The sequence below is a fragment of the Alosa alosa genome, chromosome 3, assembly GCF_017589495.1.
Source record: "Alosa alosa isolate M-15738 ecotype Scorff River chromosome 3, AALO_Geno_1.1, whole genome shotgun sequence".
Taxonomy (NCBI): domain Eukaryota; kingdom Metazoa; phylum Chordata; class Actinopteri; order Clupeiformes; family Clupeidae; genus Alosa; species Alosa alosa.
The window spans coordinates 9,901,771-9,929,418 of NC_063191.1; the positions used below are offsets into that span (position 1 = coordinate 9,901,771).

General features: G+C 40.6%; 2 protein-coding genes across 8 annotated transcripts in view; one reads left to right on the top strand and one right to left on the bottom strand.

Annotated features, from left to right (window-relative positions):
• Window positions 1-1,993: 1,993 nt before the first annotated feature.
• The window catches only part of LOC125292380 (inter-alpha-trypsin inhibitor heavy chain H3-like), a 32,510-nt gene continuing 6,855 nt past the window's right edge, over window positions 1,994-27,648 (bottom strand). For 3 of the 6 annotated variants that reach the window (XM_048239631.1, XM_048239630.1, XM_048239635.1), the window contains 17 exons: window positions 27,313-27,481; window positions 27,088-27,198; window positions 26,744-26,925; window positions 24,844-25,017; window positions 24,545-24,678; window positions 21,481-21,653; window positions 21,146-21,190; window positions 20,047-20,079; window positions 19,613-19,657; window positions 17,614-17,640; window positions 17,187-17,219; window positions 16,775-16,876; window positions 16,627-16,645; window positions 15,657-15,682; window positions 15,533-15,570; window positions 2,767-2,803; window positions 1,994-2,278 (listed from right to left, as the gene is read on the bottom strand). In XM_048239631.1, coding sequence (XP_048095588.1) covers window positions 2,184-2,278; window positions 2,767-2,803; window positions 15,533-15,570; window positions 15,657-15,682; window positions 16,627-16,645; window positions 16,775-16,876; window positions 17,187-17,219; window positions 17,614-17,640; window positions 19,613-19,657; window positions 20,047-20,079; window positions 21,146-21,190; window positions 21,481-21,653; window positions 24,545-24,678; window positions 24,844-25,017; window positions 26,744-26,925; window positions 27,088-27,198; window positions 27,313-27,481 — 1,443 coding nt within the window. In that variant the 3' untranslated portion in view covers window positions 1,994-2,183. The remainder of the gene's footprint in view (window positions 2,279-2,766; window positions 2,804-15,532; window positions 15,571-15,656; window positions 15,683-16,626; window positions 16,646-16,774; window positions 16,877-17,186; window positions 17,220-17,613; window positions 17,641-19,612; window positions 19,658-20,046; window positions 20,080-21,145; window positions 21,191-21,480; window positions 21,654-24,544; window positions 24,679-24,843; window positions 25,018-26,743; window positions 26,926-27,087; window positions 27,199-27,312; window positions 27,482-27,648) is intronic. The other 3 variants (XM_048239633.1, XM_048239632.1, XM_048239634.1) reach the window with 3 other exon arrangements.
• On the top strand, window positions 5,378-8,418 carry LOC125292401 (lateral signaling target protein 2 homolog). 2 transcript variants are annotated; one of them, XM_048239674.1, is made up of 7 exons: window positions 5,390-5,714; window positions 6,712-6,862; window positions 7,012-7,157; window positions 7,284-7,361; window positions 7,465-7,494; window positions 8,038-8,165; window positions 8,293-8,418. In XM_048239674.1, the coding sequence occupies exons 2-7, from the start codon at window positions 6,721-6,723 to the stop codon at window positions 8,300-8,302; spliced, it is 534 nt and encodes a 177-aa protein (XP_048095631.1). In that variant the 5' UTR covers window positions 5,390-5,714; window positions 6,712-6,720; the 3' UTR covers window positions 8,303-8,418. The 2 variants fall into 2 exon arrangements, 1 of the variants encoding a protein (XP_048095631.1); XR_007193177.1 differs by having other exon boundaries at window positions 5,378-5,714; window positions 6,999-7,361.

The following is a 27,648-nucleotide window of genomic DNA, read 5'->3' on the forward strand; positions in this document are numbered from 1 at the left end:
TGGAGTCTTTCTTTCTTACTAACCTTTATTAGTCCCCAAGGGGCAATTCGGTTTACAGCCAACCCATTCATGAAGGGGTTAAAAAGTGCATTGGCATACAATGTATAAATGGCTGTGTTTGACCCTGGACCTCAGAAAACACACTTGACCAACACCAGCAGATGACATGGCACCCCAAACCATCACTGACTGTGTGGAAACTTTATACTGGACTTTAAGCAACGTGGATTCTGTGCCTCTCCTCTCTTCCTCCAGACTCTCAAGTCAAGTCACTTTTTTTTTATAAATGTGCTATATAAATAAAGTGACTTCTCTTGACTGGGACCTTGATTTCCAAAGGAAATACAAAATTTACTTTAATCAGAGAACATAACTTTGGTCCACTCAGCAGCAGTCCAGTCCTTTTTGTCTTTAGCCCAGGCGAGACGCTTCTGATGCTGTCTCTTGTTCAAGAGTGGCTTGACACAAGGAATACATCTGTGCGTGGTGGTTCTTGAAGCAAGACTGGAAGACTCCAGCTGCAGTCCACTCTTTGTGAATCTCCCCCACATTTTTGAATGAGCTTTGTTTCACAATCTTCTCCAGGGTGAAATTATCCCTATTGTATTTACACTTTTTTCTACCACATCTTTTCCTTCCCTTTGCCTAATGTGCTTGGACACAGAGCTCTGTGAACAGCCAGCCTCTTTAGTCATGACTTTTAGTGTCTTGCCCTCCTTGTGAAAGGTGTCAATGGTCGACTTTTGGACAACTGTCATGTCAGCAGTCTTCCCCATGATTGTGTAGCCTACAGAACTAGACTGAGACCATTTAAAGGCCTTTGCAGGACAGGTGTTTTGAGTTAATTAGCTGATAGAGTGTGGCACCAGGTGTCTTCAATATGAACCTTTTCACAATATTCTAGTTTTCTGAGATACTGAATTTGGGATTTTCAGTAGTTGTCAGTTATAATCATCAAAGTTAAAAGAAACAAACACTTGAAAATGTATCAGTCTGTGTGGAATGAATGTATAAATTATACAAGTTTCACTTTTTGAATGGAATTACTGAAATAAATCAACTTTTTCATGATATTCTAAATATATGACCACCTGTGGAGTATACTACGAAGCACGTTCGACATATCTAGGCTATGTAGACATATCGAGGCTTCACAAAGCCTTGACTCAGGGGTATACATTAAGTGATACTACGATAGCAGTTATGTGATATATTTGTCAAACTAGGCTTTCAGCTCAGATCTGTGCACGTTCTCGGTGTTGGGATGACGTTTGCCAATCACACAAGACCGCCTATATTAAAAAAACAATTACTTCCGCATTTATAAGCGATAGTGTAATCTACACTGCGGTCATTTTTAGTGTCTAGCCTATAACATACAATAAATCGATTGTCATCAGATGTTGTATGGTATGCACACCCATAGTGGCATATTTGCACGCACAACACTATTAAAGCGCATTTGAAATCAAAAACGTTTGTAGAGGCCGAGCTCCACCTGTAAGATATAGGACAGAATCCTACACGAGATAACTTTTTTGTTTTTCAAGACAATTGATTGGTCAGTGGGCGGTAGATTACACAATTTGAGCTATAATTAGCACATAATTTGACCAGGTTTATAACATAAGATACCATCCAGCGATGCTTCGTGATCCACAGTGTCACAGCATACCCTGGCTTTGAGCGCAACATACCTCGCTAACCCACTAATCGAGATTCATAGTATACCCCACTGTACATTGTTTCCTGACTGTTGATGCTGTTTATTGTCAGTTTGTAAAGTTTAGGCGAAGTAGGAAGTAACATTAGGAATCTCTGATCAATGTGATTGGGAAGGCTGGACCAATGATTTCAAAGTTAGTGCCCATCGCAATGCAAGTGTTGCAAATGTTTCCCAATCAAGAGCTGCCATATGGATATTTCCAGGCTACATAATCTGTAGCGTGCGACGGAATAGCCAACAACTGAAAACATAAGATGAAGACTTTATTCTTCACAATACAGGTCACACAGGCATCACACAGATGTTGTAATAAAATGAGTCTGTCACAGGCCTAAAAGACATTACAGTAGTTGCATACACTTTATGAAACAAGCAGGGCCTAAGAATATATTTATAAAAAGTGAATGTAGTTCACAAAGAGCCTAATTCTCCAGACTAAATACATCACAGAAAGGTGTTAATTTTCTTTTTTACGTTGGCAACAACCATGGTTGTCGATCTCTTTGATATCTTGTGCATCCGGCTGTCCGTGTGTCCTTTCAACAGTGGCTGCTGGTGTGAAGGAAAATGACAAGAGATGGAATTTAACCTTGTGCTTTTGCTTTGACACTTGTGTTTCTGTTAGATCTCAAACCTTTTGAATTGATTCTTCTGTTAGAGCTTAACCTAGTTCTTAATGTCCTTATTATTTGATACCTCTGTTCCCGTAACTTGCGTACAGATGACAAATCTTATAAATTGTAGACAATGGGCCCGAGTTTGGCAGTGATATAGGTAACAGGAAGCTACTTCAAGGCAGGGACTATGAAATAGGTGAGACCTCTGCTCTTATGATCTATCCATCAATTTTTTATTACTTTACTTCAGCCTGACAGTTAACTTTGTGCATCTGACTTTGTGCAGTCTGGACATGCACAGTCGGCAAAATACACTGTCAAACTCGCACCCAGTGTGTTAGACAGCAGGCATTTTGATCCATAAAATAAAGTAATTTGGGTCTATATTTAAACCACACAAAAAGTCAAAGAGGCTATTCTCACCTGAGTTATCCATATATGTGACACCCTCTGCGCCCAGCTAGAAGACACACACACACACACACACACGTTTTATCCGATCACTGATCAGATATTTCATTTCAAAGGCTGAAAGAGAGAGAGCTCTGTGATCATGTATTTGGTAACTTTGGTATCACCAAGTTGAGGTAGTTAAAGGATTGTACAAGCAACCTTTGTGTACTGTAACTTTGACTTCTTTAGATCATGAAAAATGTAAGGGATAATGTAAAGAATGCCAGTCTCAAATGCCGGAATCGAACCCGGGTTTCCAACGTGCGGTGCAGGTGCCCCAGCCAGTTGCACCACAGCAACTGCCGCCACTACCGTCTTTATCAGAAAATACCTTCCAATAGGGCAAACAGGACCCCAATGCACTAGCCTGGGTGCCAGTCCGAACTTAGTCCCGCCCACAACATTTGAGGTCGGGAAGTTCGGTCTGGCATTACTCCATTGTGGAGCAAGTGTGCTCACCCTAGATCGGGCAGACCAATCAAATTGGGCTTTACGATGATGGACAGGTTTTTCATGAAATGCCGATACTGATTTTAGCCGATTCCGATTTCATTTCTTCTAACCATTTTACAGCACACACACACAAATAGTTATTTTCTATCTTTTCTTTAATAGAACATGTTAATATAGAAATGTAATCAACTTATCAATAATGAAATGGCTGTTAAAAAAATGGAACCGGTGAGCAGACAGATTCTTCTTCAAGTCTAACTTCAGCTGCAGTATCAAATTATAATGCTTCCCAGTGTGGGACATTCATTTGACAGACTACTAATATAAATGCACTGTTATGGAACACCCATTTTTTTCTTCTCACATCCAATATCCAACTACAGATATAAGAGCAATTTTCATGATACAGTACATTTGAACATGCTACCATAGAACATATTTTCATATGCATTGATGAATTTATGGGAGGGCGAGGGAAAAGTAGCGAAAAATAGGGCAGCAGTGGCTGCCCTCCGGTTAGCACTCTGGACTTGTAACCGGAGGGTTGCCGGTTCGAGCCCCGACCAGTGGGCCGCGGCTGAAGTGCCCTTGAGCAAGGCACCTAACCCCTCACTGCTCCCCGAAGCCACACCGTTGAAGCAGGCAGCTCACTGCGCCGGGATTAGTGTGTGCTTCACCTCACTGTGTGCTGAGTGTGTTTCACTAATTCACCGATTAGGGTTAAATGCAGAGACCAAATTTCCCTCACGGGATCAAAAAAGTATATATACTTTATACTTAAGTGGGAGTAGGCTATCACGCAAACACAGCGGAGGAGAAGTGCTAATAGTGATTAGGTGCTCCAGCATGAAAACAGTGCACTTCTGTTTTGCAGTGAAAAAGTTAAATCCAAATTCCGGTTAAATTCATCAATTAGGCTATAGAAACTTTCAAAGACAGTTGATTCAGTATTCAGAGAATCAGTTTTCTTCATTGTAGGCTACTATGTCAAAAGCAACTTTAACGTTTGTTTGCCTTTCTAATGCGCTATCGTTTGTTCACTTTCACGACATCCACTTCTCAATCAGCTAGATTAGGGTATTTTAAGGCATAGCCCTAGTCTATGTGCAGTAAATAGTTCAAGTATTTTTTTAAGTGAAGTAGAACTACTAGGGCTACTAATGTATATGTCGCTGCGTGTTGACATCTTATTATCATATAGCCTATGATCGCTAAACTTTGATTATTTTTAATGTCGCAATCGGTTATCTCCGTTCAGCAGTGCTTGTGGTTCAGCTGTGGGCACGCAATTGGTGGCAGTGACGGGTGGTGATGAGCGATGTTTACGTAGCCTAATGAAGTGACAGCTTAGTAAATTCCACGCAGTATGGCCATTATCAAAAAATCCTTTAGGATTTTCATTTTTTCCAAAAGGATTCTACAGGATTGTAAGAATCCTTTAGGATTTCTTGATATTCCAATAGGATTTGTATGTTCATTGTTACAGTCCTATTACAAACTTTGTCCAATAGGATTGTAAAATTCCAATAGGATTTTTAAATAAGAAAAATTTCTTATAGGATTTTTACCCTGTTAAGTCCTGTAAACTTCAGGTTGTCCTAAAGCTAATTCAATGCAATTAAAAAAAACGTATGCAAAAGGGGTCCTCTTTATTTATTTATTTTTCTTTCTTTCTTTTTTCTCTATTCTACACTGCTAGTTCTGTTCTACGTTTTATGTCATATGCCAATTTTCCTAAATTAATAATATCTTGGAAAGTTCAGAAAGGATTTTAATTTTCAGACGGCCAACCCAGGCCGAACAGATTTTTGTGGTGATCTGAACACCTCATCAAGCAAATCAGGGTCTAAAAATCTAAATATATGAATGGCACATGATACCATTTGATAACTGTAACTTTTATTTTGGAAAGAGGAAACGTAAACAACAATGCCACCAGCTTTTCATAATTACCTTTTATATCTGCCTTTTTTTCGTGTAGGCATTTTCAGTCCTGTCTCCATGAAAAAACTACCAGGAGAAGAAAGATTGTTGATTGTTTTTATGGTACAATATTTAGCTTGGTTACTGTCATTGCTCAGCGAGCCTATAGGCTAAGATATAACTCTGCCATTTATCCATACAGAAATTAAGATAAGAGTAGACCTAAATGTCATCTATAAAATGGTTGTTTATTTAAGAGCCTCTATAGGCTACAAAGTATAACTTTCTTTACGTTTGCAATGTTAATATTTGTAATAATACAAACTACTACTTGCTTTTAAAAACAATTGTAGTAGTAGGTCTATGCTCAGCTATAGCCACTTGGCACACCATTCATGGAATCCACTGAGCTACATAAAAAAAGGGCTCACCCGCGTGAGGGCTGAGTGGAACACAGCGCAGGTATCGAGCTGGACTACGTCAAAAAGTAGCAGTTGGATTCCGCTTATCCGTCAAGAAGGGAGAAAGGATAACAGTTGACAGTGAGTAACGTTATCTATTTCTATTTATGTCATCTATTTTAGATAATGTATCCTTATAGTGAAATTGGGACAGAAATACATAAAGTCCTATAAAGGCTATTAACAGTGATTCTCTGTTCAGTTTTTTATTTTTTATTATGATGTCGATGACGACGACGTTATTACTAGCTAGCACAGTTAGCCATCGCTAGCTAGTTATCGATACCAGTTACTGTCCCTATGTAAACAGTTGTAGCCTACAGCTATCGAAAAAAAAAAAAAAAAAAATACCATCAGCATCACTGTTAGTTAACAATCTAAACATTGTAAGTAATTTAAGCCTAATGCTGTCATATCTACCTGCATTGATGTGTTTGTTTCTTGTAGTTATTTCCAACAGTAACAATCTGGCCATTATCTATCTTCTATTTGACCGTCTTGCGTGTATGTGTCCTTAATATCCATTTCTATACAAACCAAGACAGCGGACTCCTATAGAAACGCAACCACGCACAACATAGGTGTATAAATTAGCTATGTACCAAAAATGACATTTTACGTGACTCGAGGAGCTGTAAACAACGTTGCTTTGGAGCTCCAGTGGAATTTTAATTTCACGACGAGAATTCTCGGTCTAACCGTTAATGTGCCGTTGAAACGGTGTAAATAGGCGACTCATCAGGCCAGCACTATAACTCCGAGCGTGGTAAACAAAATGATATTTCAGTAAATTTGTTAGGAACCAAACCAGATTTTGTTCAAATCTCAACTATGGCTACTGAAAAATGTAAGGTTCATTTAGTAAATATTATTTTGAAGTGTTAAAAACATCGTTGTTTTAGAATTTCTGAACAAAAGTGGTGATAATTGGGGGTGTTACGATATAAGTGTAACGTTAGATAACTACCGACAGCAACAACGTTGCAGTTGTGGAATGCACGCGTACCAAGTGAAACTGTTTCATTTGTAAGTATCATACAACGGCTCTTTATCCCTCTTCAACCCCTTCCATTTGCAGAAAATTTACATGTTAATTCAGTGGATCGAGGACCCCCCTACATGGGATGTGCTACCACAAAATAAAGTTGTTAACGGCTTATGCGAAGTGGGCTACATATGTGATGTACAGTATCGGGATGAGACCAGCCCCGCTAAGATTATCCAGAAAGGTGTGTGAATTTCATCGATATGCCAGTGTTTTTTTCTTGTTTATGAAAGTGAAATTAACTGTACATGAATTAGTTCTCCATTGAAATGGTGGACTATGAAAGCAAATTTATTTTGTTGGTGAATGAAAAGTTTTAGTTTTTTCATTTAGGGAGTAGAACTAAATTAATGAAGGCCTTGGAAGCACTGGAGAGGGGGTGCAGAAATGCAGCTACTGGCACAGAAGAACGTGGCCGTGGTCTCAGAGAGAAACGCCCCCCAGCTCAGTTTTCACCTGCCAGCAGTGAGGAAGATGAGGAAAGTTATGAGGCCAATAGCCTCATAAATATGACCTTAATTGATGGATCTTCTGATCTAACTTCTGAGGGCAATGTTAAGTCTTTTTTTTTTTTTGAAAATGTTCAATCTTTTATTATGCTGTAGGAGGACACAAATCCAAAACTAAAGGGGAAAAAGAATTTAACAAAGGCTCTGTCTCTGCAGTTTTTAAATGAATTTGAAGTAAGTGAAGAGTTAACATTTGCTGTTGTCTGTGCTCAGCTCAGAGTGTTGATAATGTCACATTTGGTTTGGTTTGGACTTATCTCTCTCCCTTGCTCCATAGGAGAGTGAGCCGGGATACTCCAGAGATGTGGTACGTTAATAACCTCATTTATTAGTACAGTTTATATATAAGAATACCTCTGTAAGTAAAGGTTGGAATTTACTTGCTGTTAGACCAAGCGTAAGCGTTTGCGCCCTCCTGCGACCCGCGGTGTTCTGTGTATAGACTTGTTGCAGCATTAGGCAGTCAAATCGCACAATAGTGGAGGTCTCCACTTGGGGCAGATTTGGAAAATTCCCAGGGTTGTTGTCAATATTGCATCTTGCCGTCACTGTTTTTTTCATGCAATCACTCCCCACTTTCTTGTCAGTATCGCATCTTGCGGACATGTCATGCTTGCTTGCGACAACATGCGCAACCGAAACTCAAAACAACCACTGTATACACAGTATACAATACCCATGGCAGCCTTGTCTACAACAAGTAAATTCCAGCCTTTTATATGCTTCTGTGCACTGATGGAGATTTGCAACCTCTGGGATTTCTGAAAATTCTCTCTCTGTTCTCTTTTAGCCCAAAAGTATTACATAGCTCCTGAATTGTTACTGTTTTTTTTGTTTGTTTTTTATACAGATCAAATTACTCAGCCAGCGTCATCCACATTATCAAGATCATCACCCTTATTACCATCATCATCATCGCCATCACCACCCTCAAGAACAACATCATCAACATCACCACCCTCACCCTCACCAATCCAGGTGAAAGTCACTTGTGTTCCCAGAAGCCATTCAAAGAAAAGAAAAAGCATCATGCCTTTTGCAGCTTGATCATTTACACATAGTGCTTACTGACATTATTCTCTTTCTGTATTTTGGTAATTTTTAGATTCACATAGGCCCTACAGTGAAGATCACGGCCACCCAGTATGCCCACATTAAGTGGAGTGACCCTAGAAAGGCCACCAAGGACTTGTTGATGGCAGTGTTTGGGAGGCAGGTCTTGGCCACACATTCATATCTGGGAAGCTGTCTAATGCCTTTCTGGGAAGACAGCCCAAGCCCCAGCTCAATTCTGCAAAGGCGCCGGACATACTAAGTGAGTATCTTGTTTGTGTTCCCATAGTTTCCAGTACAATGCAGTGCTCACACTAACCATTTCACTCCTTATAAGGCCTATTTTAGACTGCAATCAGTGCATAGCAGTTAATGTGTGTTCACAGTGCGTGTGTGTGGTGTTCACACCAGAAACTGTGACCTGCATGAACCAGCTGCCAGCAGCATTATATTAGCAACAACATGTCAGATTTCATATCGTTTGTGTTATTGAATCGCAATCTTACACTCAATGGCGTTCTTGAATGTCATTATTGGTACTTGAAGTACAGCACTACGGAACTCTGCGCCAAGTGCTTCGTTCCTGTGGCTGTACTTTATGCACCAATAATCAGGGATGGATTACTGCGGGCCTACGGGCCCAGGCCCAGGGGCCCAAAGGGGTCAGGGGCCCTGAAGCCCAAGCCATTGCATGGAATCATTGATCATCAATATCAACACATCGGGATGTAGACTATGAATCTGATTGAATTAAAGTATTGGCCATCCCCAAAATGCACCAGAATACAGGAAATCAAACAAACAAATAAAAAAAAAAAACACACACACATATGCGAGAATTAGTGGGGGGCTCTTAATACATCTGGGCCCAGGGGCCCGAAAGTTCATAATCCGTCCATGCCAATAATGACATTCAAGAACGGCATCTCATGTAAGATTGCTTAATTGAAGAGCTCAATTTCAAAGAAATAACTGGTCTAAACGACAAATCACAAGGGGAAACAAGCTATAGTATCCATGTTTGCCTTGTGTCTGCTCCGGCCAGTGTATCACTGTATCTTCTAAAGATTTACAGTGTATTAATCTGTTCATGTGTTGCTCTTCTCTCCTATATGTTTTTCAGACTATATCACCAACAAATTTGGGGTGGACCCTGCCCTGGTCAAGCAAGCCATTTCACAGAAATGCGCTGACGAAGCAAAGTTGGCCAGAAGGCGCTCCAAGTGAACGCGTACACACACACACACACACTCACTCACACACACTCACATCTGATTTTTTTACAAATGTATTGATATAATAAATGTTATTTACTTATGACCATCCATTTCATTTGTACTGTGCTTCGTTTCTTTTGCATAATGTCTATGGATGTGCATAAATCCATTAGGGAAATAGAAGTGAAATTCCAATAGGAATAAATCCTATTGGAATAAGTCCTATAGGAATAGAAATCCTATAGGAATAAAAATCCAATAGGATATATCAAGTTCTGTGCTTTTAAAAAATCCAATAGGATTCCTGTAGGATTTTTTTGTTCCAAAATATGATAGAAATCCTTTAGGATTAGTCCTATCAGAATCCTATAGGATTTTTTGGCAAAGCAAAGCTGCATAGAAAAAAACTCAGTAGCCTATTAGCGCTTTTGTAGCCCAACCAGAGGCGATTCTAGAGTCTGTGGGGGCCCTACCGACAAGTGTTATCACCATTATGTTATATCACCATTAGGTTATTAATTTAAATAATAAAAATACAAAAAGCGTATTATAAAAATTCTTATATTTTGACATGTATCTCACAAAATATAATTTTGAGTGCATGGTGTATGCACTCATAATGATTCTCTACAACATCTTTTTACTGCATTGCCATGAACAAAGTAGAAAAAAAGGGGTTTCTTTGTTGAACAAATTGGGATTGAATGTGAGCCTTGAATTCATTATGAACATGCTTTGCCATAGAGAAACACACGATAGCGTTGGATTATAAACATGCTTTGCCACAAAAACAGACAAAAATGTGTAAACGTGGGTTAAGTCCAGCTATATGAAGTTATTATTTTGCTGTCACTTCGTCTGTTTTATAACCCAGAAGGATGTACTTGATATCAAATGATAGCTCTGTGTCTCCTCTTTCATCTGACGTGCGTGGCATAGGCTATCTATCCGATCACGGGTCCGCGAGTAATTCAAACGAGAGTAATGGGTGTGCAGCGTTGGTTTGTGTACATGACGTTATTATTTTGCAGTTACTTCGTCTGTTTTTATAAGCCAGAAGGATCGATATTCATGGTACCAATGGATAGCCCTGTGTCTCCTCTTTCATCTGATATGCTTGCCATATCTATGCGATCACGGGTTCGCGAGTAATTCAAACGAGAGTAATGGGTGCACAGGTGAACGCAGAGAATTATATGATGCAATTTGATTTAATTTCATGATTTTCTTTTTTCATACTTGATCGTACAGACAAGTGCGTAGTCTCGTTGGAAAGCCCCACTTCTGCTCTGTCACGCAATAAAAGTTTATCTCGCTGCAATGAACAGTTCCGGAGCAATGTAACAAAGAAGAAAGGGCGTGTTTTTTTATGCACTTTGCGTCAATCGGGTTCTAACAAATTAACGCGTATGCTTGGTCCTTACTGAATCGCGATTAACATGTTATGGCTGACAGCCCTAATAGCCTACAAACATAACGTTAACCATCTCCTTGCTTAACTAGTTGTAACTGCCGCTAGCTAGCTGAAGTTTACTGTCGTATAGATGTAGCAAACCATGTTCAATCTTTCTGCCAATTAACATTAGCCTACTATAACTTCATTGAGTAGGCTAAAATCCGATGTTGATCCGTCATCACTGCACCCTCGATTGACATTTACCACAGTAGCCTAAATATGTGCGGATTCTTTGAACTTTTTTGAACACAGATCCGCTGTTCATGAGGCCATAGCATAGGGCCTACATATGTACAGATGTACTGTTTGTACAACAGGGCAGGAGCACGCAAAATACATCATTCAATCTCTATGGACGAAATTCTTGCTTGACCCACCGCAAACACGCTGAGACCAGGTCGGGGGCCCCCTAGCGGCTCGGGTCTCCAAGCAGTTGCTTGCCTTGCCTGTTTAGTCTGGTCAGTTTAGGGCAAATGGCTGCAAAAAATGATTAACATTTGAGCCAATGTTTTTCTGTTCATTTAGGGCCTAATAAACAAAAAAATGCAAGGAGCCCAAAAAATTAAGTGGGGGAAGGCCCTGAAATGGCGACGCCCACTTTTTAGACCCAGAATTCTGTATCTCGGCTCCTGAAGGTCACATAGAGTTGGTTTTGGGCTTAAAAGATGCAGAAACACCACATTTATATTAGTGTTATGAACAACCATAAGTCGTAAAACCTTTACTTTTTGAGATATTCACGAAAAAAACTATTTTTTGCATGGTGCACAGGCCACGTTTCATGCATCAGCTCCTGAAGGTTGTAGAGAATCATATTAAGTTTTTATTAGGTATGAATCTCATCTTATATCAATGTTATGAACCACCAAACTCCCTAAATGACCTTAATTTATTTTAAATATTGATGCAAAAAATTAATAAGAACTGTCGCAAAAATTTAGCTTTGAGAACCACCTAAATCTATGGAATTTATTCTGTTACCAAACTAACTTGGATGGATCAGATGAATCTGGGATAGAAGAAATGTAGTTGACCTCTACTGTTGAATTTTTGTTTGAAACAACTGTATTGTATTGTTTATCACACTATATTTGTGTTTAACTTGTGTACTAAAAAATCAGTGTTCTGCTGAGGCCCCCAAAGTTCTGCTGTTCCCTGATTTGATGATCTCCATTTGACTGAACTGGCATGTGCTTGACATGGAAATGTCATGTAAATGTGTGCAACATTTTCATTTTTAAATCCACCACAGGAACTTAACAGATAGATTGATAGATATACGTTATTGATCCCCTAAGGGGAAATTCAAGGTCCCAACTTAAGACATCACAACATACACTACAACATAAACAGGATGATAAAATAACAACTCCACTAATAAGGACAGTAAAAGATACTAAATCAAGGATCCACATGAATATACGAAGGATGTATAAGCATGAATCTCTTGCGTAACAGGGCAGGGACTGACCCTGTGTTTCAGTGGTAAGGTGCTCTATGAGGTGTGTGTCATGGTGATAGTGCAAATAGGTCCAACAGTGGAGGGATAGTCAAGAGACCAGCATTAAATATGGACAATATCAGAGATAAATGTAAGCATAGTAATATAAGAATTATAGCAGCAGTGCAAGGATAGGTTTGAAGTGATAGGATATCAGCCATTGGTCAAGTATGAAGTTAGACCACAGTCCACAGTGGAGGGAGGGGTTGTGCATGTGGGCTAGTATAGCCTGTAAACAGTGTAGACAGTGTAAGCAGTAACATCGTGGGTGAGTGGACAGTCCGTACACAACATTGTTATAGGAGGCCATAAAAGTGTAGAAGAGGGTGGAGAGGCAGATAGACTAAGCAGAGAAGTTGATCTCTTCACTTCCCTTTCTTGAAGCATTGAAGAGTAGTATGTCCCTGGGGACAAATGAGTTCCTCAGTCTGTCAGTTTCCCTCAAGGTGTCAGGGAAGGCATTCCACAGACGTGGGGCAGCAGCAAGGTGTCACGTCCCTGACACCTTGAGGGCACCACAATCCATTTCCACAAGACATTTCTTTTTAGCAAAGCTTTTGGTCCCTTTTAGATGTTTTTTTAAAACCTTTTCTTTTTTTCTTAAACTGCTCACCTTTTTATGTGTGTGTTTTTAAGCTGTAGCACTTTGAGATCTTCTGATGAAAAGTGCATTATAAATAAAATGTATTATTATTATTATTTAGTTGTGCATGCCAGTGAGCGTAGTCTCCAACTGGTCAAGCTCTTCTGCTTTATGATAGTGCTGTGGAGTGGATGACAGTCATTGTCTAAGATTAGTTTGTTCAGGGTCCTTTTGTCTGATATTGAAGTGATGCACTCCAGTTCAGCTCCCACAACAGAGCCAGCTTTCCTTACCAGCCTGTCCAGTCGCCCAGCATCCCTCTTCTTAGTGCTTCCTCCCCATACAACAGCATAGCAGAGGCAATGGCAACAACAGAGTCAGACTGGTAAGACATCCAGAGGAGGAGCTTGCTGCAGACATTGAAGGACCGCAGCCTCCTCAGGAAGTACAGCCTGCTCTGCCCTTTTCTGTAGAGTGCTTCAGTGTTGAATGACCAGTCCAGTTCATTGTCCAGGTGTAGATATTTGTTTACCACCTCCACATTGACCCCCTAAATGGTGACTGGCAGCAGAGCAGGCTTAGACCTCCAGAAATCCACCACCATCTCCTTGGTCTTAGCAGTGTTGAGTTGTAGGTGGTTAAGTTTGCACCATTCCTCTACCAGGCTCCTGTATTCCTCCTCTTGCCCATCCCTGATACACCCCACAATTGCAGTATTATCCAAAAACTTCTGCATGTGGCATGACTCTGTGTTGTAGCAGAAGTCTGACGTGTACAGGGTGAACAGGACTGGAGAGAGCACTGTTCCCTGTGGAGCTCCGGTGCTGCTGATCACAGTGTCAGAGAGACAGTTCTTCAGTCTGACGAACTGTGGCCGCTCTGTCAGGTAGTCTGTCAATCCAGGATACTAGTTGAGCATCCCCACCCATCTGCAGGAACTTGTCACCCAGTCTGAGGGGTTGGATGGTGTTAAAAGCACTAGAGACAGAATAGACTAGACTAGAGACGTGATAACTGCTGTCACCTTACAAAAACCTATCATTTTTGGAATTTCACTTTGTTTACATTGTTTCTTGGAAGGTTGTTGGGGTCCTCATCTTCTAACAAAGAGCCTTAATCAATTTAAGCACTAGTATGCCCCATGAGTAGATTTAGAGCTTTTGCCCAAACAAACTGCATGGCTTTTATGAGCAGATTTACAGAAAAAGGTGGCTTGGGCGCTGATTGATTCAGTGATAAAAAGGTTTTTCACAAATATCTCAGAAATTAAAAGTTTTAGGGCCTATATTCTTCATAACACTAATATAAATGTGGCATTTCCGCATCTTTTAAGCCGAAAACCAACTCTCTGCGACCTTCAGGAGCCGAGATACAGAATTCCAGGTCTAAAAAGTGGGCGTGGCCTTTTCAGGGCCTTCCCCCACCTAATTTTTTGGGCTCCTTGCATTTTTTTCTTTATTTGGCCCTAAATGAACAGAAAAACATTGGCTCAAATGTTAATCATAATTTGCAGCCTTGACCCCATTTTTGCCCCAAACTGACCAGACTAGTTGACAAGGTGCGCCTCTGAGCCCAACATCCAGCCCTGAGTGTTGGCCTGGTTGCTAGCTTTTTCAAACTTGGCAAACTCAGCTGACTGTTGTTACAATTGTGGTGCACGAGTGTGAGTGCCGGTCATGGCCGATCATGTGAAAATCGGCCAATTCCGGTCACCAGCCAATCTGTCGGTGCATCTCTACTGAAAACGGTTATTTCTGAAAACTTTGGCCAAAGTTGAGATGTGGGAGGCCAACTTGGAGTGAATATACAAACAGGGGGAATTCTTTCTCTACTCGCAGCTGAGTAGCCTGGTAGGTCGATACACACAGTGCGTGCGGCAGTACACTATGCAGGTGCCACTGAATCGTGCTCTCTCGACAACCACGCTGTCATCTTAAATAGTCTCAAGGGCAAGGGGGTAGCAACAGGACAACAGTACAGAGACTGACAAGTCCGATGGTAGAGCTAGTGTTATGAGATTGTTAAAATACGGGATATTTATGGGAAAATATTGAAACGGGAAGACAGCGGGAAAAAAGTTAAAATTTGTGAGAAACCCGGAAAAAACGGGAGGGTTGACAGCTATGAAACAGTAACAAATTAATGTAAAGAGTCATATCGTGTGGTGTTATTTTTTCATTTTGGCAAGTAGCTGGTGCATCGGTAGCCTAACGTAGTCATACTCAATTCTAGTCAGAATATGAGTCTGATACTCTAAGAATCAAACATTCTTTAGAAGACATGTGTGACCGGACTACTTGTGGAGTGACATGATAGACGTGAATAAGAAGTATAAAACCCATTTTCCTTGACAGCGGTGTGTTATACTTTACTTAACAACGGTCTGTTATCAAGAAATATCAGACCTCGGAAAGTTGGGAAGGCCCATTCAAGTGAATGGAGCTTTCTGCAGCATTGTTAAGAGCCATGTAATAAGAGACGTATCATTTGGCACTTAATTTTTTGAATGGAGGCAATCTATTCATTAATACTTACATTTTTACAACTTCCAGGATTGATACTGGGAGAGTCACCTGTAAATGGAGCAAGTGATGAAAGTGAATCGGCTATAAATGAAGAGTGAAAAGGATTTGAGAGTAGAGTTTGAAAATGTACTAACCGTTATCATGGTTGGCATGTGATGGTCTGAGCGAGATATGGAAAGAAAAAAATAATGTGATATTTTGCAGTAGTTTCAGGGCCTCTTTGTGATATGTGTGATGCTGCCCTGGTGAGTTTGATATATGTGTGATGCTGCCCTGGTGAGTTTGATATATGTGATGCTGCCCTGGTGAGTTTGATATATGTGATGCTGCCCTGGTGAGTTTGATATATGTGATGCTGCCCTGGTGAGTTTGATATGTGTGGTGCTGCCCTGGTGAGTTTGATATGTGTGATGCTGCCCTGGTGAGTTTGATATATGTGATGCTGCCCTGGTGAGTTTGATATGTGTGATGCTGCCCTGGTGAGTTTGATATATGTGATGCTGCCCTGGTGAGTTTGATATATGTGATGCTGCCCTGGTGAGTTTGATATGTGTGGTGCTGCCTCTTGGGGAGTTTGATATATGTGATGCTGCCCTGGTGAGTTTGATATGTGTGGTGCTGCCTCTTGGGGAGTTTGATATGTGTGGTGCTGCCTCTTGGGGAGTTTGATATATGTGATGCTGCCCTGGTGAGTTTGATATGTGTGGTGCTGCCTCTTGGGGAGTTTGATATGTGTTGTGCTGCCTTCTTGGTGAGTTTGATGGGAGTTTGATATGATGCTGCCCTGAGTTTGATATGTGTGCCCCTGGTGAGTTTGATATATGTGATGCTGCCCTGGTGAGTTTGATATGTGTGGTGCTGCCCTGGTGAGTTTGATATGTGTGTTGTGCTGTCTCTTGGGGAGTTTGATATATGTGATGCTGCCCTGGTGAGTTTGATATGTGTGGTGCTGCCCTGGTGAGTTTGATATGTGTGGTGCCTCTTGGTGAGTTTGATATGTGTGGTGCTGCCCTGGTGAGTTTGATATGTGTGGTGCCCTGGTGAGTTTGATATGTGTGGTGCTGCCCTGGTGAGTTTGATATGTGTGGTGCTGCTTTGTCTTACCTTGAGTGTTTACGTCCCTCTGTGTGAAAGAGTGACAAATAAATATTTGACAAACTCAAATTCACTTCACTAACCACATTCACCAATTATTTATGCAAAACATAATGACAAACATAATGAAAGTAAAGCTGCCCTTAGACAAACTTACTGAAACCAAGAATTGAGGCTATGAGGAGTCCCACGAACAGACACGCTCCAAATCCCAACAGAACACTCAACAACTGCCCATAAGCACTGCCAATTGTATCACCTACAAAGAAAAGGTTGTATAAGGCATGTATTTAAATGGCATTAATATATTGTATATGCCATTTATGCAGAATTTTGTAATATCTGCATGAAAATGAATTGCTATGTAAAGCAAATATGAAGGCAATGTTATGTGCAATGGAAGCAAAGCCATTAAAATGTTATAAATGGCAAACTTGACATAGAAACATCTACTGAGCCATGACTTAAAGAAGACTTATAACACATAGAAAACTTCACACACAGTCCACAAAAGATTTGATTGATTGAGCATCCCTAAGGACCACAAAAAAATCAGAATGGGCCTTTACTTGTCGTAACGTGTCCTGAATCGTGAGAATGTCCTGTAGAAAAAGGAAGACGGTGTGAGAGGAGGGGCAGGGGTTAAATAATGGTCAAGGAAAGTGAGAAGTTAAAGTGCATGTAATCCACATTCTAACAAATGGATTTGAATATAGGGTTCAGTGTCTGTGTGTGTGTGTGTGTGTGTGTGTGTTTGTGAGTGTGTGTTTGTCTCAGAGCAAAACAAAAAGAGAATTCAAAAATGCCATACATAGCCTGCAAACATCAAAGCATCCATCAGTAATTACAACAATTAATCTAAAGCACTAATCTCTACAATCCTTCAATGAATAGTTATGGTTTTCATTTGGCATAATATAATACCTCATCCTTATTTCCATTATATATTAATCATTCATTAATTATTGTGTGCATTTGACACTGTAGTTGACGTACTTGATTTCAGAAAGGATATGACTGGATCTATGGAAAATATAGACAAACTTTAGATATACAAAAAGCTGATAATATTACCAATGCATAGATCATAACAAGTTTACAAATAATGCTACCAGGACTTTTCCTGGTTCCCTGTGTGTTGTAAAGTCCGACAATTAAATTCATACATAGACCTGGAAAAAACCTCCACACATGGAAAGCACAAATTGTTTTTTTTACCATAACCTTCAAACACGTCTTCCATCCCTTACGGAACAAAAATATATTGCCTTATATTGGAAAATATCATGTGATATATTAAGCAATATATTCCCATATATGGAATTTAATACTTATATTAAATATTGATCTCACACAATTATATGAGATCATATACCTCAATGGACAAGAACATACGTTATGGCTACAGTTTTCCCATCAGCCGGCCGACGACTCTCTAGATTAGTCAGAGTGGCTGTGAGACATAGGCTATGACCAGCCTTTGGGTTTATCGAAATTACTGACATTTAATTATTGGTTAAATATAAGTCCAACCAATATTTATACCACTCGCTCACTCTCTACTGTATATCTCAGTTATGGTTACCCTGCACACTCGTCTCTCCCATCAATCTACTGATTTTGTATAGCCAATCTTAATTTAATTCTTCTTATTCAGGCGTTACAGAGCTTTCAAGGTCACAAATAAAAAAACAATGATTTAATTTGTTTGTTTGTTCTTAAATTAAAGTAGAATGGGGCAAAGCCTCCTGGGAATGGGGAATGCCTTTATCCAATGAACCGACCCAAAATATGTCAGCAGTGCCAACGAGGCTTCAGCTGGAGATGTCGGTACGGAGAGCTTATGCCCTTTACCCGCCCTGTATTTTTTATTTTTTTTGTCAAAACAACTTAAAAATGTAAGCCAACCAGCTGCCAAAGGATTTTTAGTAAACTCAACTTAGAAGAGCAAGTCGCCATCATGGTTATAAGTTATCTCTTACGAAAAGTAAAAAATGTTGTGTGGCTCACGCCTGTCAGGGTGCGTTTGTAAATTCAACCTGACACTGAAAATAGAATAACACACGGTTAAAAAGTTTCAATATAAGCTACTCGGAGTGCTCGGAGTGGACATTTATGAACACACCAATAACCTGCACAGGAGTTCCTGCACCAGTAATCCCAATGTTAAGCCTAATGTTAAAAATGTCTCGGTCTCTGAAACACAAAATTGATGATAAAAACCAGCAGTTCCAGTCGGAGTGGACTGACAAGTAGCCTATTGTTTAGGCATTGCTGTCAACATCAAGTAATAAACCGAAGTATTAACTGTGCAATGAATGCATTTCGGTAATGAAGGAATTTACTGTTAAATGGCACTACTAGTCAAAGGAGTAAAGTAGCCTAGCCCTCGGTCACTTTTGTACGAAACAAGAGAGAGCTATGATAACATCCCTTCGTAGCCTGGACATTGGCCTGCCCCTCTCCCGACGCAAGAGACCTTTTACAGAGGCTCTTTTCACCTTTATCACTTGATTGAGGCATTACAATGCTGCTTATTGTTTGTCAGTACGTTTTCCTTTGGTTTGTTTTACAAATATTAAATATGACACAAGTTGGATGTTAATGATAGTTGATTTGGGCATTAAAATTCTGCTAATTTGTCAGGATACAGTTTCACTGGTGTCCTTTAAAAATATGATCTATGACAGAAGTTGGGTATGAATGTTATTCCGTCCCATGACACTGTTTTACTGGTTCATTTGACAAATAATTTGGACCTGCTCTATAAGCACCTTATGTCTGTTTGGAATGGTTTTGAAAGCCTATTGATGCATCTCAGAATAATGTCCACCACATCCAGTGTTTATGAGTATATTTAACTGAACTTATTAAATGTAGCTGGATATTCATGAACGCATGTTTCTTATAGCCACAATAGTGTCATTTTAGCAACACCATATTTTGGGTGACCCACGAAAACCTAGTAGTTTTCCTGCCTGGCCCACTTTTTTACCATAACCTTCTTCGTCCTCTTCCTCCACATCCATGTCCTCCTCATCTGGAGAAAAAGGAAAATATAGACAAACTTTAGATATACCATTATTATGCCAAATGAAAACCTTTCATTGGTAATACTTTCATTTGGCATAATAACACCTCATCCTTTTTTCCATTATATATTAATCATTAATTAATTATTGTGTGCATTTGACACTGTAGTTGACGTGACCTGGTTTCTGAAAAGCTTCGACTGCATATATGGAAAATATAGACAAACTTTAGATATACAAAAAGCTGATAGTACCAATGCATAGATCATGACAATTTAACAAATAATGCTACCAGGACTTTCACTGGTTCCCTGTGTGTTGTAAAGTCCGGCAATTAAAATCATACATAGACCTGGAAAAAACCTCCACACATGGAAAGCACAAAATGTTTTTTTACCATCATCTTCGACCTGCTCTAAAAAGCCCCAATCTAAAAAAAAAAGGGGAACATCTGAGAGGAGGCAGTGGGATTAACACATGGAAAGAGAAAGTTTAAAGTACATGTTCACACTGTGACTTAGTAGTCTGCGCAATGCGCACACTATATTGCCAAAAGTATTTGTTCACCTGCCTTGACTCACATATAAACCTAAGTGACATGCCATTCTTAATCCATAGGGTTTAATATGACGTCGGTCCACCCTTTGCAGCTATAGCAGCTTCAACTCTTCTGCGAAAGCTTTCCACAAGGTTTAGGAGCGCGTTTATGGGAATTTTTGACCATTCTTCCAGAAGCACATTTGTGAGGTCACACGCTGATGTTAGACGAGGAGACTGGCTCTCAGCCTCCGGTCTAATTCATCCCAAAGGTGTTCTATTGGGTTGAGGTCAGGACTCTGTGCAGGCCAGTCAAGTTCATCCACACCAAACTCTGTCATCCATGTCTTTATGGACCTTGCTTTGTGCACTGGTGTACAGTCATGTTGGAACAGGAAGGGGCCATCCTCGAGCTAGGCTTGGTCCCTTAGTTCCAGTGAAAGGAACTCTGAATGTTTCAGCATTGACCAAGAGATTTTGGTCCATTCCATGCTCCCAACTTTGTGGGAACAGTTTGGGGATGGCCCTTTCCTGTTCCAACAGGACTGTGCACTAGTAGATAATGTTTCATAATTCTCGCCAGATGTCTTCGGGCCTCTATACTTCAAGTTGCATGGCTGGTTTTCTCGTTAGCAACTCTCTACAGCTGTGCTGTATGGCAATGCTAGGTGAACGATTCCCCTATTGCAAGTTAATTTACCATCAAAATGGATTCATAAAGGTTATATTAAGGTGAAAATCTTGTATTGTGTACCTTTTAACTCACTTGTTTTGGACAAAACCATAATTCCTCTGTAATTCTAGGTACATAAAACTTATATGTATCATGAATAGGTATCACAACATCACGGCACACCAAACTGCTATAAAAAATACTTGTCCTGCATGTCATATAAGACAGTGAAACTTTAATTATCATAAACCCAGAATATATTTGAACAGATGGAAAACATATTTACCATCATAATAAATTCTCTTAACGTGTCCTGAATCGTGAGAATGTCCTGTAGAAAAAGGAAGACGGTGTGAGAGGAGGGGCAGGGGTTAAATAATGGTCAAGGAAAGTGAGAAGAAAGTGCATGTAATCCACATTCTTACAAATGGATTTGGATATAGGGTTCAGTGTGTGTGTGTGTGTGTGTGTGTGTGTGTGTTTGTCCCAGAGCAAAACAAAACAAGAATTAAAAAATGCCATAAATTATGCATAGCCTACAAACACCAAAGCATCCATCAGTAATTATACAATTAATCTAAAGCTCTGATCTCTACAATCTTTCAATGAATAGTCAAGCACCAGCATCATCACCAGACGTGTCTCCCTCTTTGGGTTTGTTGGCCACATGAGAGTCCTCGCCCTCAGGTTTGGTGACCACCATCGAGGTGAGTGGGGTCACAAAACTGTACTTGAGAGAGAGATCAAGGGCCTCCTTCTTCACTGCCTCCTTCTCGTCACTGGTCAGCACCAACCTAAAAACATACAACCTAAATTGTGAATTCAGCCTGGCCCCGCCCATCCTAGATCTTCATTCAGGGAGATACTGGTCTGGAACAGGATAGTTCACTAGTGTTTCACTCAGACAATAAGGTTAGGAATCTCTGATCAATGTGATTGGTTAATCTGGGCCAGTGATTTCAAAGTTAACGGTATATCTACACCAGTCACCATGCTAATTTGCCAAACGAAACCCAATCATGAGTGACCAGTGATTCACTTCATGAATGAGTCTTGCTTTTTGCCAGGCTACTTACAAACACCAGATGGACACAGGTATTGCTCAAATAACTGGATTGGGTATTGGGTGACAATGTGGTGAGCCAATCTATTCAATGCATTTCTATGTAATTCCATGTTTACATCTATGTGTGCATGTACTACATTAGGCCTCAGCAGTGTGCCAATAGACCTATACATTTAGCACAGTTTGGGGATTTCACGCTTGCTACTAGGGTTGCAAATTTACAAAATATTGCACATTTTTCTTAATCGACTTTCGCTAACTTTAATGAACAATAATCGATGATTCATTTAACCCGGATATCACCCGCCTGCCCCCCATCACCACACGCATTATGATGACATACACAGAGCAACCCTAATACACTGTGTGCAAAATTATTAGGCAAGTTGTATATCTGAGGATTAATTGTATTTTTGAACAAATACAATGATATCAGTCAATCAAAAATGTTAATAAACCTCAAACCTGAATATTTAAGAAAGGGAAAGTGAGTTTTGGCTTTTTCAGGAGAAAATCTATGTGTGCAGAATTATTAGGCAACTACTGGTGTGCAGAATTATTATGCAACTAAATAAAAAACTAAAATTTTCCCACTCTACTTGTTTATTTTCATTTCCTAGAGTAAGAATAAAAAATAAACAACTCAAAATGTACAAATAAACACTTCATGAAATATTCAGTGACCAATATAGCCACCCTTCTTTTCAATAACTGTCATGAGCCTTCCATCCATGGAGTCTGTTAATTTCTTGTTAATTTCTCCCAAATGCTGTTCAAAGGGGTGTATTGTCTTCCCTCACTGTAAATCTCACATTTAAGAAGGGTCCACAAGTTCTCAATGGGTTTAGGTCAGGTGAAGAAGGGGGCCATGTCATTATTCTGTCATCTTTAAAGCCTTTGCTGGCTAGCCATGCAGTGGAGTACTTGGATGCATGTGATGGAGCATTGTCCTGCATAAAAATCATGGCCTTCTTGAAGGATGTAGATTTTTCTGTACCACTGCTTGAAGAAAGTATCTTCTAAAAACTGGCAGTAGCTTTGGGAGTTGATTTAAAGTCCATCTTTAACCCGAAAAGGTCCAACTAGCTCATCCTTAACAATAGCAGCCCATACCAGTACCCCACCTCCACGTTTCTGGCGTCTGACTAAGTGGAGCTCTGTACCCATTAGTGATCCAGCCACGGGTCCATCCGTCTTGTCCGTCAAGAATCACTCTTATCTCATCTGTCTATAAAACCGTTGAAAAATCTGTCTTCAGATATTTCTTGGCCCAGTCTTGACGTTAAACTTATGAGTCTTAAGTGGTGGTCGTGTTTCAGCCTTCCTTACCCTGGGCCATGTCTCTGAGCACTGAACAACACGTACTTCTGGACACTCCAGGTAGGTTGCATTACTGGAATAAGGCCGCACTGAATGTCAATGGGTTCCTGGTAACTTCATGTTTAATTATTCTCACGTCTCTAGCAGTTATTCTGCGCCTTTTTTTCTCCACATGTTTCTTGCAACCTTTTTGACTATTTGCAACAAAACGTTTGATTATTCGGTGATCACGCCTCAATATCTTTGCTTCTTCAAGAGTGCTGCATCCCTGTGAAAGGCATTTTAATTTTTTTGCTTTTCAGAGTCTGTTAAATCTCTTTTTTGGCCCATTTTGTCTGAGGTAAAGAAGCTGCCTAATAATTATGCACACCTTGATTGTAGGGTGTTGATCACTTTAGGCCACACCCTCCCTCATTACACAAATACACATCAACTGATGATGCATAAATCCAATTAGCAGTCAGGTTTATATAGGTTGGAGTTGGAAATATGCATAAAAATTATGATAAGGTAAAAATACTCACTTGCCTAATAATTGTGCACACGGTGTACATCCCTCAATAAATTACTTTAATGAAAAATATTACATTCAACTTTAAACTAGATATTTAATCTCTGCGGCAACATATTTATTGGCAATTTACGTGGCTTAAGGCTACGCAACGCAACATGTTGCTTTTTACATTACATTTGGCTGACGCTTTTTAACCAAAGCGACTTACAACATGGTAAACATTTTAGGCTTTTTAAAACAATTCTAGGAAAAAAATTAAAAGGTCAAGGTCAACCCGTCAAGGTTGTTTAAATCCTATGCAACATGTAGCCTATAGGCTTGAAAAAGAAATAGGCAGCAATATATTTATTGGCACTTTATATGTGGCTTAACAACTGATGTTGTTTTTAAAGTGCTTTATAAAGGGGCAGCCGTGGCCTACTGGTTAGCACTTCGGACCTGTAAACGGAGGGTTGCCGGTTCGAACCCCGACCAGTAGGCACGGCTGAAGTGCCCTTGAGTAAGGCACCTAACCCCTCACTGCTCCCCAAACGCCGCTGTTGATGCAGGCAGCTCACTGTGCCGGGATTAGTGTGTGCTTCACCTCACTGTGTGTACACTGTGTGCAGTGTGTGTTTCACTAATTTGCGGATTGGGATAAATGCAGAGACCAAATTTTCCTCACGGGATCAAAAGAGTATATATACTTAAATAAGCTGACTTGATTTGTCTGGTATCGTAATTGATACAGATTGTTGGCCCGGCGTACACACAGATACAATGACACATGTTCACCATCCACTCACTCTTTCTCCAGAAGCTGTTTGACTTTGAGGCAGGCCCATAATCTCTGGAGGAAGTTCTCAAAGCCACTCATCTCTGCAGACAGTTTGTCATCGTCAATGGGCTTGACGTCACTGTACGTCACCTTGCTGTCGGCCTGCCGTTGAGACATTTAGGGATTATATTTAGAAACACTGACAGTAAACGGAGAATGCTTCTTTAGGTGCTTAAAGCTCATGTCACTTGATAAAATTCAGAAGGAAAGTATGGATGAAAAACTATCAGTTTCATGAGACTAAATCAAGCAGGCTGGAAAGCTTACCGATTTCCCTATGACTTCTGTACTAAAGTCGTTGATGTCAGTGATCTGTCCAGCCACCACGATCTCAGAGCCATTGTAGTAGTAGCTAAAGCTGGTTTGGGTCAGGTTTGCGGCACCACTGTAATTCATCTGCACACTAGTCAACAGAGGAACGGCGACTTCTTCATAGAAACCCTGTTCAGGAAACAGGTTAGTGGTATGAGGATGTGTCCTTAAGGCATCAACATATACAGCCTGTGATTGCATAGAATGGTGCAAATTCATATTAATGCTATAATACACTACACCTTCAGCCAGGGTAGGAATTTCACGGCAGCATTGCCCCTTGCGTTGACCGTGATGCCTCTTTGAGGCAAAATACAAAATAAATGTTACAAATATCGCCTAGATATCGGTATATATTAAAATCAGAGGACAGTTGACTAAGAGTTGTGAAGCGCCTTAATCAAAGATAATTAATGCGTAGCAAGATGGGTCGTTCTAGTTCATGTCTATGAGGGCAAAGTAGAGTTCAGTCAGAGACGGCTCTGGTTCAGTTTCCGCCTGCACAGGGGCGAGTCACTGACGTATGACTGACGTTTGAACGCCTCGGTTCCACGCCAGACAGAAGCCGGAGTGTACACCTTCATTAATGTTGATTTTCTCCCGACTGGAGGGTCATACTGGCACGGAGGGTTTGGAGATCATGATACCGTGTCCAGAATGTGCATCCATTGCTCAGAAAAATAAGGCTTTGTCAAATTCTGGGAAATTCTTGGATTCTGCCATAGACCTCAATGTTAAAAAGGGAGCCCGATCACTGCATAAATGGGGGATAGTGCTCCCCCCCCCCCCGTGCGGGGCGTGTACTACTGCTACCCTATCTGCATACATTTCTGGGCACAGGAAATGGCCTTTCAGGAAGTATCTTCTTAATCAACCATCTTTGCCTTAATGATCACAAAATGTTAAGCATGCATCTAGGCTATTTGAGTTTCTTAAAGCTGCAGGTTTTGAACCTTGGGCGCAGAATCTTAAGTAGAATTTATGAATATATAGCAGCATGGTCAGCAGTTACATCATAATCTTCGTATTATAATGGTTTGAAGAATGGTAGTACACTGCATTCTCACTATTTGTTTGTTGATTGTTTGTTGTTTATCTCTCCTTAAGTATGGTGGGTTTTTTTGTCCATTATTTTGCCCCTACTGGTCTTCCACGCATTCGTGGAAGACGGAAGACGGAATTTTATAGCCTACCACTGTATAGTTAACTTTGTGCCCGCACCATATATGCCCATCTGAAGGCCATGTGGCCTTGCCCCGCACCATATATGCCCATCTGAAGGCCATGTGGCCTTTGTGCCCGCACCATATATGCCCATCTGAAGGCCATGTGGCCTTTGTGCCCCGCACCATATATGCCCATCTGAAGGCCATGTGGCCTTGCCCGCACCATATATGCCCATCTGAAGGCCATGTGGCCTTTGTGCCCGCACCATATATGCCCATCTGAAGGCCATGTGGCCTTGCCCCGCACCATATATGCCCATCTGAAGGCCATGTGGCCTTGCCCCGCACCATATATGCCCATCTGAAGGCCATGTGGCCTTTGTGCCCGCACCATATATGCCCATCTGAAGGCCATGTGGCCTTGCCCGCCCCACCATATATGCCCATCTGAAGGCCATGTGGCCTTTGTGCCCCGCACCATATATGCCCATCTGAAGGCCATGTGGCCTTGCCCCGCACCATATATGCCCATCTGAAGGCCATGTGGCCTTGCCCCTAAAATGGTGAGATTCCAAGCCTGCCTTCAGCTGTTAAAAATGGCCGGAATTCTCCTTGAATATGAATACACCGCACATCATCTACCTTTATTTGTCCGTTGGTCTAACATTTACAGTGTGACTTGTTTGTACCTTCAGCTGAAGAGCCGCGTCCGAGTCTTGGTAGATCCTACGTGCCACTCCACTGTTCTCTTGGGCCATCTTCTGCAGGAACTCAAAGTTCACATCAAACCCAAAACCCAGGCAGTACAGAGGAAACCTCTTCCCAATGGCCTCCCTCACATTGGACTGGATTCTTTCTGGTCTTGTCTCACCTGTCATAACAAAGATACACCATCAACATAAGGTGCTCCAATTTTCAGTTGTTGACCTTAAAGCAACACTATGTAGTTTTTTTAAGCTTTAAATAATGGCTTTAAACACAATTTAATGATACATTGACTTATTGGCCTCAGGAGGTGTTTGTGTGTCAAGACCTGAAGTGGGATCGCCATCTGTTAGCAATATGAGGATGGACGCTGAACCTTCTTTGTGAGAATTTTTGATCATATTCACACCTTCCAACACGGCAGCATTTATATCTGTACCTGAAGAGGATGGAACATATCTCTCTTTTAGATATGTGAAATTGCGCTCTGAAAATACTAATGTTTTACTAATTTATTCTGCCATGTTTTGTTGCATGTTGGAGCCCATCATACTTCCTCGGTCTGTTATTGTTCTGACAAATTCTTTTGCGTTGTCCAGGTTCTGTTGGGTTGCCCTGAGGAGTTCTCGTTTCCATGGTGATATTTGATCATCAAAACATATCAGGCCAAAATGGTCATCTCCATCCAGATCTCCCAAAATCTTCAGTAAAGCTGTTCGAGTCTATAATAATATCCAAATTCGTAAGTACAACAGTAAAGAATTTACGGCAATGTGCATGTGCAGTAACATGAGGAAATAATATTATTGTAGGAGTGTGTCTGCTCTTCAAAAGCCTGTAGCATTGCACTTTCACAATTTCAGATGGAACTCCTTCACACACATACATT

What these genes read in the sequence shown, in the direction of transcription:
- LOC125292401 (XM_048239674.1), top strand. Translation starts at nt 6,721, where the DNA reads ATGTTAATTCAGTGGATCGAGGACCCCCCTACATGGGATGTGCTACCA. An exon ending in CGCTAAGATTATCCAGAAAG is followed by an intron (nt 6,863 to 7,011) that starts GTGTGTGAATTT and finishes TTTTTCATTTAG; the next exon opens with GGAGTAGAACTAAATTAATG. An exon ending in CGGGATACTCCAGAGATGTG is followed by an intron (nt 7,495 to 8,037) that starts GTACGTTAATAA and finishes TTTTTTATACAG; the next exon opens with ATCAAATTACTCAGCCAGCG.